At 35.8% G+C, this 13,675-nt stretch overlaps 1 protein-coding gene across 1 annotated transcript in view; it reads right to left on the bottom strand.

Moving 5' to 3' along the window:
* The window catches only part of LOC126093006 (cysteine and histidine-rich domain-containing protein morgana), a 70,893-nt gene that overhangs the window by 29,497 nt on the left and 27,721 nt on the right, over positions 1-13,675 (bottom strand). Inside the window, exons 3-4 of the mRNA XM_049908691.1 lie at positions 12,594-12,746; positions 10,500-10,637 (exon numbers count right to left, since the gene is read on the bottom strand). Coding sequence (XP_049764648.1) covers positions 10,500-10,637; positions 12,594-12,746 — 291 coding nt within the window. The remainder of the gene's footprint in view (positions 1-10,499; positions 10,638-12,593; positions 12,747-13,675) is intronic.

Here is a 13,675-nt window from a genome sequence, read left to right as displayed (position 1 = left end):
TACATGCAAAGATGTCCAAGGTCGTCGTCTCTGCAAAAAGCAACACTGCATAGTGCATAGTGGTGATCGCACCCAGAAACTGATCCTCTCCAAAGAGATGGAAAACGAGCGGGACAGCATTGCGACGACAACAAAGCCGGCTAAAGTTCTCAATGCACGATGGATACAATGCACCATGTAAGGCGCCCTTCCCCAATTGGCTTGCTCTTCGGAAGAATTTGGAAAGATGGAGGTCAAACCCAAGAGGGGACCATCACATAAGGCCGAAACTTTTGAGACTCCTTTTAGTCGCCTCTTATGACAGGTAGGAATGCCGTGGGCCTATTCTTACCCCCGAACCCGCAGGGGGATATCCCCTTCCTGTTCCCACTCCAGCACTACACAGCCTTCTATTACACCAACATATCCACGGTCTTTCTCCTTCTCTCTTTTTCGGCTCCCCCCCCCCCCCCCCCCCCCAACACCCCCTCGCTCCATATAAACTCCAGATTGCATCTAGCTGCCCTCCCCTCCCCCCACCGCTTCCCTACCAGCATTACCCTACAAACCCTCCCCCTCCCCACCCCAGCCTCCTCCTTACCCCCATCGTCCAGACTGCTTTTTCCATCATGTACTGTTGCTCGCAGTCTGGCATTGGCAGCCAGAGACAATGGTCATGTGTGTGGGGGTGAGTTGCATTTGCAGTTGCGTGTGTGTGTGTGTGTGTGTGTGTGTGTGTGTGTGTGTGTGTGTGTGTGTGTGTGTTGTCTAATTGAGAAGAGTGCCTTCTGGTCAAAAGCTTACTTGTTTAAAGTGCCTATCTGTAACTCCGCATCTCCGCTATACGGTGAGTAGCAATCTATCGTTACTGTCATTATTCCATCTTGGATTTTCCATTATCTGGAGTGATCATGTCATATGACGCTTTGATACTTTCTCATGCTTTGATAGTTTCTCAAGGCATCTTCAAGGCAGCTAACCTTTGTTGGTAAGTTTCATGTTTCGAAATAAAAGTCACAAGATGTTTGGACCAGCGATCATGATGTATTCTTCATACTGTAATGGATCTGGGAGATGTGTTATTTTCTACCGGATTTGTCAATACCAAATTGTAAATGTTTGCTTATATTTTTGTCACAATTTTTTTATTGTAATTTGCCTTATCTTATGTTAATTTACTTATATTTTTGAGAGTGACAGCATATTGATTACTATTAGTAGATGTGATGAAGAATATCAAGGAGACTGGTTACAAGTGGAAGCTTGTGTGTTGTGTAAAATGTCTTTGATGCTGGAGTCGTCTTTGACTGTAGTCAGTCGGCAGTTAACTCTCGGTGTGTGGTGACGGTAGAACAATGTGCAGGTCGCCGTCATAAATAATTTTGAATTATGTTACTATTTTTTTTATATAAACTATAAGAAGAAACTACATTCGAAGAAATGGTATTTGGACCACCAAAAATGAGGCAAACACATTGAACCAGGTCATTTCTGCAGCCGACAAAGATGCATTGTGGAATCATACTTCCACTAGACAACTGAAGCCAAGACCAATATCGCCTTGTAAACATCTAACAGAAAAGGTACTGTCATGAAATATGCCAAATTTAAGTAAATAAAAATAGTGAGCATATTTCAACTTTGTGTCTCAGCCGGGATACCATATTTTCAACTTGTGTCTCAGCCGGGATACCATATTTCAACCGGGGACTGCAGCCGGGATATTGTGTTCACGAGATCTTCAACAGTGTTACGAGGAAGAAAATTTTTGTGTGTTAATACCAGCTTTTTCAGAATGTGTGTTACAGTATTTGTGTTCATTGGGAAGTAAAAGTTTTGGAGAAGAAATGTTTCGGCAAAAAATATAATTTTCGACAGAAGAAAATACTTCAAGAATTTTGCTCAACAATCACATGGTTGGAAAACGTGGATTTGCAACAGTAGAAGAGTGTTCCAGATAAGTCACGAAACCCTCATATTTTGTTAAAACAATATTTTTATCTTGTTTTGTATAGTTGTGTATAATTTTTTTTTCTTCACAATGACTTATGAGATTTTCGAGAGTATTGTGCCTAAAGTAGAAAGTAGTAATTTAATAGACTTCGAAAATCAGGACAGGTCAAATGAAAAAGAAAGAACCGATCAATTTGATTTAAAAAGTTTTCTTGTAAATTTCACGAAAGAAATTAAACAATCAGTTGACGACAATAAGACTTACTGGGATGAAAAAATTGATAACATTTTGTTGCAAGTCCAAGCAGTCAATACCCAAGTGGGTGATCTTTCGAACAGAGTTGGCAGTGTTGAGGAAAAAATTGAATCTGTGGAAGCAAAAGTAAATGAAATTGATGCTAAATTGAGTGATGAAATTAATACTGTAAAAAATGAGTTACTGGTAGATAGGGAAAGAAATTTAATTGATTTTAATGAGATAAAAGGGGAAATTAAAAATTTGGATGAGAACACAAAAGTTTTAGTAAAAAATGTAGAACAAAAAACTGACAATCGTTTGGTTACTCTAGAAAAAAAAAGTAGAGTGCACTGATTTAGAAAACAAAAAATATGTCAAAGAACTTAGCGAAAAAATTGAAAGTTTTGACACTGAATTTCAAAGCAAAAATCACAATGTCAACACATGCAATCTTGTATCTAATATTCCAGTGAAGCACTTTTCGGTAGATGGACCCTTACATTCCGTTGATTTTATACAGTACTGTAAGGATTGTTTTTTACCTCACTCACCAGATGATATGAAAATTAAATTTGTGAAAAAAATCTTGGAAGGGGAAGCTTTGACTTGGGCAAACCAGATTGTAACTTTGGGGATGACCTTTTCAGAATTTGAATCAAAATTTCTGGAAAATTTTTGGGATGATCTTAAACAAACTAGAATCAAAAGTGAATTTTTGAATGGGAGAAACTATAGAGAATCAGATGGGAGCATGAAACAATTTTGCAAAAGTGAACTTCAAATACTTATTCATTTAACAAAACCTTTGGATGACTTGATCAAAATTGATACCTTAAAGAGAAGATTGCCATCAGCAATGCAGTTGAGTTTAGTTCATTGTCCTGTTAGTAATGTAGAGCAGTTTCTCAATTATATTGAAAAGTTGGATAGGGTAACAACAAGAACACACAGTGGGTTTACTCAGAAATGTAATGGTCAAAATTGGGGAAATAATAAATTTCAAAAAAGGGAACAAAACAATTATCATGGTGTCAGTCAAAATTCAGGGGGATATAACAATTTTCAAAAGAAGGACCATAATTTTCATCCAAAACAAGAACAACATTTTCGCGGAAATAATCAACAAAATAGAGAACACTTTAGGGATCAAAATCACAGAAATTTTGCTAGCGATCAGTACAATAGAAACTACCAACAATCAGGTAATGTTTGGCATAGGAATGGGAACAGAAATGTTGATCAGAGACACTGGCAGAACCACAATCAGCAGTTCAAGCAGGAACAAGTTGTAATTCAGGAAATAAAAAACGAGTAGACGCCAACTTGAAAGGTCTGCAAGGTTGAGGCAGAAGGTGAGCATGATGAAAGGACCAATGGATTTGACTATCATAAACCCAAACATGACAGTTCCAAACCTAAGCTATCACATGAGGTCATTAGTTGTTACTTATTGAAGAAATTTCAAGAGGAAAATAATGATGATATTGATATAGATAAAATTTTCAGTACACAAGAACATACAGTACATAAAAGTAATTGTGATTCATTTAATTTGACAGAGTTTTACACTTGGGCAGAAAAGAACAACACTTTGTCAGATGATGTAATTTGTAGTAGTTCAGAGATGTGTGTGAATGAAAGAGAGAATGCATGCTGTGAGAATGAAAATATTGGTGAAAGGGATCTGGTAACTTTAGAAAGGAGAAATAATATTTTGGGGGATAATTTGAATGTGTATGACCTGAATATGTGTAATGATAATGATGTTGATAATAAAGTTGACAATGATGGTAATGGTATTGATGATGATGTTGAGGAAAGGTGTTTCATTAGTTTAAATAGGGAGTTGGGTATACACATGGTTGAAAATGGATTAAATAGTGAGAAAAGTATAGAAATTCCAAGGGATGTTACCAAGATGAATAAGGCTCACAAGCTGGGTGTATGTGAAAGTGTGAATTTTGATGTTGTTGGTAAAGAATATGACTACACAAATAATGACGATACATGTATAACTTCTAGCCTAAGTGAAACTTTTACAGATAATAATGACACACACACACATTTCTTATGAATCTATGGCTGAACAGTGAAACTATTTCTTTTGACAAGAACTTTAGAAAGATGAAACTGTATGTCCTGAGTGGTGGAAAAAGATGAGATATTTTATTTTTGAAAAGCTGAAGGATAAGTACTTCAATAGTATAAAATGTGATTTGGATTAAAATTCTTGGCTATTTGAGATAATAGAGAGTACTAATGACAATTTTGTATCTTGTGAAAATTTTATAACTATGACAAATAATACACGTAATGATATACCATATGATTCTGATAAGTATAGGTTTGGGGAAATTGAAAGTGATTTATTACATAAGGATACAGGTTCTGAGAAAAGTGATCAACTTTGCAGTCCTTATATAAAAGTTCAAATTGGGTCATGGATTGGTAAATGTTTAATTGATACAGGAAGTGAGACCTCGGGAATATCTGAAAGGTTAAGCAAGAAATTGAAAGTGGGGAAAGATTTTGCTGAAATGCTAGTTGTTGGGGTAAAGATAAAAGGTGCTACTGGGAAGAGCAGTAAATTGGTAAAAAGTCAGGCTTTAGTGACATTTTTAATTGAAGGCAAGTTGTTCACACATGGATGTTTTGTAATTCAGGAATTTAATGAGGATTTTCTTTTGGGTATGAATTGGATAGTAAAAGTAAATACAGCATTTGATTGGGTTGGAAGAAAACTTTTGATAGAAACTAGTGAAAGGGAATACATTCAGACAAATTTTGTGAACACACTTGGTGACCAGAGTAATGGAAATTTTGACAGTATCAATTTACTAAAAGAAAATAGATTGGAGAATATTGAAACTCATAGATTTTATACGGATGAAGTTGAATTTGGGAATTTAGTAAATTTGAAAATTTCAGAAACTCAAAATTTATCTGGGGAGCAAAAACAACAGTTTGAAAATCTGCTGTGGGAATACAGTGATGTTTTCAGTGACATACCTGGTAGGGTAAAGGATTATCAGTGTGAGCTTCAGGTAAAACCTCATGAACCATTTTTCATAAAACCATACAGTATTGCAATATCAAAAAGACCTGCAGTTGAGAAAGAGCTGAAAAAGATGGAAGGATGTAATATAATAGAAAGGAGTATCAGTGCATATAATAATCCTCTAGTAGTAGTTTCAAAAAAAGATGGTGGAGTAAGATTGGTTTTGGACTCTAGACACTTAAACAAAATTTTGTTCATACAGACAGACCATCCCGAAAATATTGATGAGTTACTCTATAAATTTACAGATATAAAATATATGTCAAGTTTGGATCTAACTTCGGGTTTTCATCAGGTACCACTTTCAGTTAATTCTAGGAAATATACTGCTTTCTTGTACAATGGTAAGAGTTACCAATATTGTGTTGTGCCATTTGGGTTAAATTCTTCTGTTTCCGAATTTATAAGAGCTTTGGATCATGTACTGGGGCAAGAACTTGCGTCTAAACTGATAATTTATGTAGATGACAATTTGGTTACAGGGCAAAATTGGGAGGAACATTTTTCGATTTTGAAGTCAGTTTGTGAAAAACTTAGAAAACGGGGGATGACATTGAAATTAGAGAAATGTAAATTTGCAGTTTCTGAATTAAAATTTTTGGGTCATGTTGTCACAGACAAGGGAATTTTGGCAGATCCAGAAAAAATTAAAGCAATTTCAGAAATTCCTATTCCTAAGACTAAAAAACAATTAAAGTCGTTCTTTGGGTTATGCGGTTATTACCGAAAACATATAAGTGATCAGAGTCTGACTGCACCATGTTTAAGTCAGTTACTTAAGAAAAACACTGTTTGGGTTTGGGATAAAAGTTGTCGGGAAGAGTCTGATAAAATTAAGCAAGAGTTGAGGAAGCAACACTTATTACACAGACCTGATTTTAATTTACCATTTTGTTTGAACACTGATAGCAGTAATTATGGGCTTGGAGCAGAGTTATTTCAAGAAAGAGTAGAGAATGGAGTTAAGATACATTGTACCATAGCATTTGCAAGCAGAATGTTGCTCAAGCATGAGAAAAATTATACAATCACAGAGAAGGAACTTTTGGCAATTCATTGAGCTTTTACAAAATTTAGAATTTACCTTATTGGACATAAAACCATAGTATTTTCGGATCACAAAGCTTTGAGTTACTTACAAGAGTGCAAATTATACCACAGTAGATTGACCAGATGGGCAATATTTCTGCAACAGTTTGACTTTGAAATCAAACACATAAAAGGTTCTGAGAATGTAGTAGCTGATTCACTTTCAAGGTTACCAATTGGGGGAGAAAAGGAGATTTTTGAACAAGAGGAGGAAAAGCAATTTAAAATTAGATACTTGAAAGGGGTGGAAAATGAGAAAACAATTAGAGCTATGTGTAACAAAATTAGAAAAAATCAAAATTTGGATCAGAGTTGGAAATTAATCAAAGAATGTTTAGGCAAGAAGGGGTATGAGAAACCTGATAAATTTTACAAATTACATAAGGGGATTTTATTTCGGAGAACAGATGTAGATTCTGATAATTGGAAACTGTGTTGGCCAGAGGCAGATGCTGATAAGCTGATCATTTACATACATGAAAGTTTTGGTCATTGTGGGATACAGAAGTGCATTCAAAAGATACAAGAAAATGTTTATTTTTACAATATTGGAAAGAAGGTAAGAAAAGAATTGGCAACCTGTGACAAATGTCAGAGAGTTAAAGTGAGCAATCAAAGATGTGGTGGAGAGATGCAAAACATTATTCCGGAAAAACCTTTAGATCTTATCGCTGTGGACTTATATGGAATGTTACCAAAGAGTAAAGGTGGTCACTGTTACATATTTGTTATGGTAGATGTATTTTCAAAATTAATTAAACTATATCCAGTGAAAAAAAGCTACTAGCCATGAAATTATAATAAAAATTGAGAGAGATTATTTCACACAGGTGGGTAAACCAAAAGCTATATTATCAATAATGGTTCACAGTTCACCTCTAAAATTTGGAAAAAGTTTATTGAAAGATCAAAATTGAAGCATATACTTATATCTGTTTATTCTCCGTCCACCAATCCTGCAGGAAGATATATGAGGGAAATTGGAAGACTTTGTAGAGCCTATTGTAGCCATAAACATCCAACCTGGTTTGAGCACATTCGAAATTTTGAAGATATTATGAATAGCCTACAACATAGTTCCACAGGATTTTCACCGTATGAGATTATGTTTAATATTAGACCTCCAAATCTTATATCAGAACTTATTGAATTTCCTAAATTTACACCTTTAAGTATGCAAGAGAGAGAAGATATTGTCAGGGAAACTATGAGGAAACAACGGGAAAAGAGGAATAAAAGACATAACAATAGGGTAAAATTAACCACTTTCAAAATTGGGGATCTTGTTCTGGTCAAATCTCACGAAAAATCAAAAATGTTAACTTCAGAAATTAAAAAATTCTTTGATATCTATATTGGGCCTTTTGAAGTCATAGAAAATCCACACCCTAATGCTTATCGTTTGGTGTATCCTAAGTCAAATAAATTATTTGGTCTCAGGAATGTTGTCTCTTTGAAACTATATAAACAGAAATCATAATTTCAAAATTTAAATAACCTATTATCATCTAAAACAAAAGTCCTCCACTGGAATATGCTTGTTAGAACAAAACTACCTGTACAACCAAGTATGTATATTTGCATGTATAAATTAATAATTTGAAGTCACATGTTAATTGAAACTGATGAAAAAACACGTTGTAACAAAACATGAGAGAAAGATTTACTTTTACTTTTTTTACAAGAAAAAAGTCTCCCTAGTGAGCATTTCTGAATTTTTCTAATTTTTGGAAGCTAAGTCTTCCCTGTGGGTGAAGGCATGCATGTGAGGACATGCACGCAAAGGTATAAGTTTCAAAACCAATTTTAGATAAAGCCTAATGATATATGAGCAATTTATTGTTGTTTATACTGATGATGTGGGGAGCGAAAGTACTCTTCACAAGAATGTGAGTTGTAGTAATATTGTAGTAGAGGCAAGTGTACATAAATAATTGCAAAAAATTTAGATAATACTGATGTATCTTTAGCTGTACTAAAAGAAGAAAATCATAAGCAAAACAAAAAAATTACAAAAAAAACATGAGTAAAAAAATAAAAAAATTTAAAAAAGAAAATCATAAGCAAAAAATATACAAAAGAAAAAAACATGAGTAAAAAAATAAAGTTAAAAAATCAGAAGTAAACAAATATGGTGAATATATAGAAAAAAAACACTACATTATATATGTCCAGTATCATTTTTACTGTACAATATGTAAGCATAATGAAATTAACATTAATATGAAAAAAAATTTAAATCTTATTCTAGGAAATGAGTTTTACCTTTCTATTATTTTCAATCTGTATGCTGTATGTTAGAATATTTCTCATGTGTGTTTTATACCTTGTATATTTGTCATGTCAAATAATTTCTTTACTTGAATTTTTTGTGTATGAGATTGATGGGGAAGGATCATTGCAACAACAGCCAGTAACAAGTCCACATATTCAAAGAGTCTAAATTTGGAAGAGGTTATCAGACTGCATCATTAATGTACTAATTGTGTAATACAGATCCATTACTGAGTGTGGTCGGGATTTTGTTGTATATGTTCATAACAACAAAAGCCCTGGGAAGCAGTTGTAATGGGTCTGGGAGATGTGTTATTTTCTACCGGATTTGTCGATACCAAATTGTAAATGTTTTCTTATATTTTTGTCAGAACTTTTTTATTGTAATTTGCCTTATCTTATGTTAATTTACTTATATTTTTGAGAATGACAGCATATTGATTACTACTAGTAGATGTGACGAAGAATATCAAAGAGACTGGTTACAAGTGGAAGCTTGTGTGTTGTGTAAAATGTCTTTGACGCTGGAGTCGTCTTTGACTGTAGTCAGTCGGCAGTTAACTCTTGGTATGTGGTGACGGTAGAACAATGTGCAGGTCGCCGTCATAAATAATTTTGAATTATGTTACTATTTTTTTTATATAAAATATAAGAAGAAACTACATTCGAAGAAATGGTATTTGAAGCACCAAAAATGAGGCATACGCATTGAACCAGGTCATTTCTGCAGCCGACAAAGATGCATTGTGGAATCATACTTCCACTAGACAACTGAAGCCAAGACCAATATCGCCTTGTAAACATCTAACGGAAAAGGTACTGTCACGAAATATGCCAAATTTAAGTAAATAAAAATAGTGAGCATATTTCAACTTTGTGTCTCAGCCGGGATACCATATTTCAATACAACCTTTTTGACAACTCAATCATACAGGTGGAGTGCACCAAAGTACATCCCAACATTTTGAAGTACTGAAATGGAGTACAATTTTATGCAGATAAAGCTGCTTCCGTCCACACAGCTCTCAAACAGCAAAGAAAAGCATGCCTTCAATGGCGAATGAACTAATGAACCTGTATTATGACTTAATGCAACAAACATGAACCCTCATAAGATTCATTTTCTTGTCTATATAAATTTGGCAATTTACAGGTACTCAGTACACACAACTGAGGCAGTTTAGAGTATGGTCCTGTTTGTAATGCATCTCATCAGATCAGAAATTCAACTGGAAACTTCTCAACCTCAAAAATCATGCCTTCAAACAATTTGTTGTACTGAAGCATTCAATCTGGATTGCCATGGTTCATATGTTACTGTGTACACGATTAGCTTAGTATACTTTCACAGATTTATAGGATGATAATCTGATGTGTAACAACATGGCAGCATTGACCTTGAAACTATTTACTGTTAACAGTTCCACAGATATTTGTGTGTGTCAAGAACAGTGTCGTGAGTTTTCAGTTTTTCCCAAATATGAGTAATTGTTAGATGTATTTCATTCTGACATTTTCATGTCCTAAAATGTGACTCCCTACCCCCATACTTCCAGATGTCAGCCTCTAACTGCTCGAAGAAAAACCTACTGTTTGCAGCACACATGTAAGTCAATTTACCTTTACCATCCATTAAGAAGTAGACATTTCATCGATCACATATGTGACATTCTTGCAAACTAATTGGGAAACAGAATACATGTGGAGTGCAGAATGAGGCTCCTCATGGTAGTTGACACACCTCTGTGTCACTCAGTGTACACACACACACACACACACACACACACACACACACACACACACAATTTGCTGACAGCAAAATCAAAGTTTATTTTTAATGTCACTTAAAGGTTTATTAGTGAGTATGAATATTACCTAAACTATCATAACTTATGCTAGAAGTCTTACTTTTTTGCATCCATGATTCTGGCATGGAGTCCCAATAGGCACGCCTGCGGATGACTCAACTTCTTCATCATTTACAGTCACCACTTTCGAACAAACCTGCCGTTCTAAAGCTGGTGATACTTGTGGTGCCATTAAGACCTATTGGAGAAAAAGTTTTCGACTGTGAGTGCCAGTATGTAGTAGAATATAATTTGATAAAATTGGAAGATATAAAAATGACAATCATTTGCAGTAAGTGGATTTTTTTTTTTTAAATCATACACAGCTATATGCAATGGTCTGAGGAAAGACAGCCACTCAAGCATAGAAGAGTTACTAACTAGCAGCTAAACATCATCATTATCATCATCATCAGGAACAACAGCTGGTTGGGTCTGTTTACCACATAAACCTTTCCATTTTCCTTCATCCACCATCACTCTGTTTCATTTCTCTCCTCTCTTCAAAATATTCTTCTCCTCTCCTTTTAGCCAACTGTCTTCTTGGTTTCTGATATTGATGGTCATCTAATTATTTACGAGATCTGCTTATAATCAGAATTCATACAACAGGAACTTCAGTAATCATTCAATAAAGACAATGCAGAGGAGAGATTTCTGTGTTGCAAGCACATTCTTAAAACATCATTAAATAATGTGGGCAGTGCTTTGCAACGTTCTTTTTCAGTAGGAGGTAAGACTTTTTCTGGAAAACTGCAGATTTTCAAACTCAAGTTTCTATCTTTGCTCTTAGTTAGGACCTACAATTCAATGCAGGAATATTTTAGAAATATTTAATAGTGTTATTTGTTCATAGATCAATATTTAAGCCCAGCTCGAACGTAGCCCAAGGATGGGACAATGTAGTTGACTGAGATGATGTAGTTGTGCTTGTGCATGCTTTTTTAATAAAAACTAAAGTAACAAAATTAGTAACCTCTGAAGGAGGACACTATCCAAAAACTCAGCAACATTTTCAACCTTGTTTGTGTATCCCTCAGGCAATTAATGAATCAACTATATTGATGGCAGTTACATTCACTCCCTCCACTATTAATACTTTAGGCTTACTTTATTGCATCACAGAAACTGTATAACACTGAAATTAATTGAAAAGTGGTAAAAATCTGTCTACATATGCAGGATTCAAATGTGTAACCCAACCATTCTGATTTGAATTTTCTGTTGTTTTTGCATACTATTCCAAGGGAATAGCAGTCATCTTCCACATTCTTCCCTATTATGTAGCTCAGCAGAACGTTCTTTTTAAGCTGAACGATTACTGTTATCATTGTTGTGATCAATATTACTCTCATTTCCACATATTTATGATTTTTCCTTTGAAATAGTGCTGGATTTGTAATAGTAGCAACAAATTCCATGAACAGGCATCACTGACACATCATTCATTTGACATCCACTGCTGGATAGATGTCTTCCCTCAACTTTTCCATGCATTAAGTTCTTCAGCAATACACATTTAATATGCAATCTGCACTGTCTATTGAACATAAGTATCTGAATAATTTATTTACATTCTACCAGAACTTGCTACTATATTAATACCAAGGTAAGTTCCTGTGTTTTTTTTTTTTTCTTCAATTGCTCATTATTTTTAAATGGTTTCATTATAATATTTTATTTTCCATTTCCATACTTGAAGTGGACATGACTTGTTTCTTGAAGACTGTAAGAATAAACTGGCCTAAGTCTTATCCAAGATAGTGTTTCAGAGTACGAAACTATGAAAGACCATGGGGAAGAGATAACCCCCAGCTTATCTGAGCGTTCATCATGCAATAACGAGTATGATAACGATCAGTCAGATATTTTGAGTGGAACTCAGTCTGGTCCTTCGTCACACTTACATCACAGCAGCACCAAATCTAATCTACGCTTACGAATTTCAACAATGTGCCACCATTAAAAAGAGAGATGGAAGGGCTTACAATACAGTTTCCTGGGCAGCAATTAGTCACTGTCATCCTATACATGAGAAATAAAAGTATTTCCATACAACAAATTTTGTAATTGTTTCAGTGCAAATAAGATACTGTATACGAAAACTGAGAAACCAATAAAAAAAAATTTAAAAAAAGAACCAGTAGCGTCTTACCAAAGGTGTGTCAAAAGAAGGTCTTTCAAGAACAGGTGGTGCGACTGCTTTTGGAGCATTGTATACCACTACTTCATCAGCTTTGCTTTTGTCTACAATTGGCTTTTCAGGTTCAGGAGGTTTTACATTGTTATGGAAAGATCTTGTGCAGCCCTGTAACAGACAGTTCAGTATAAACACACAAATTTTGCAATAATTGCTACAGCACAAGGATATAAGCTAAATAAATAGTGAAACTTCCTGGCAGATTAAAACTGTGTGCCCGACCGAGACTCGAACTCGGGACCTTTGCCTTTCGCGGGCAAGTGCTCTACCAACTGAGCTACCGAAGCACGACTCACGCCCGGTGCTCACAGCTTTACTTCTGCCAGTACCTCGTCTCCTACCTTCCAAACTTTACAGAAGCTCTCCTGCGAACCTTGCAGAACTAGCACTCCTGAAAGAAAGGATATTGCGGAGACATGGCTTAGCCACAGCCTGGGGGATGTTTCCAGAATCAGATTTTCACTCTGCAGCGGAGTGTGCGCTGATATGAAACTTCCTGGCAGATTAAAACTGTGTGCCCGACCGAGACTCGAACTCGGGACCTTTGCCTTTCGCGGGCAAGTGCTCTACCAACTGAGCTACCGAAGCACGACTCACGCCCGGTGCTCACAGCTTTACTTCTGCCAGTACCTCGTCTCCTACCTTCCAAACTTTACAGAAGCTCTCCTGCGAACCTTGCAGAACTAGCACTCCTGAAAGAAAGGATATTGCGGAGACATGGCTTAGCCACAGCCTGGGGGATGTTTCCAGAATGAGATTTTCACTCTGCAGCGGAGTGTGCGCTGATATGAAACTGTGAGCACCGGGCGTGAGTCGTGCTTCGGTAGCTCAGTTGGTAGAGCACTTGCCCGCGAAAGGCAAAGGTCCCGAGTTCGAGTCTCGGTCGGGCACACAGTTTTAATCTGCCAGGAAGTTTCATATCAGCGCACACTCCGCTGCAGAGTGAAAATCTCATTCTGGAAACATCCCCCAGGCTGTGGCTAAGCCATGTCTCCGCAATATCCTTTCTTTCAGGAGTGCTAGTTCTGCAAGGTTCG

The sequence above is a fragment of the Schistocerca cancellata genome, chromosome 1, assembly GCF_023864275.1.
Source record: "Schistocerca cancellata isolate TAMUIC-IGC-003103 chromosome 1, iqSchCanc2.1, whole genome shotgun sequence".
In the NCBI taxonomy this organism is placed as follows: Eukaryota; Metazoa; Arthropoda; class Insecta; order Orthoptera; family Acrididae; genus Schistocerca; species Schistocerca cancellata.
The sequence above is the reverse complement of the archived record's forward strand: the minus strand, read 5'-3'. Positions and strand labels throughout refer to the sequence as shown.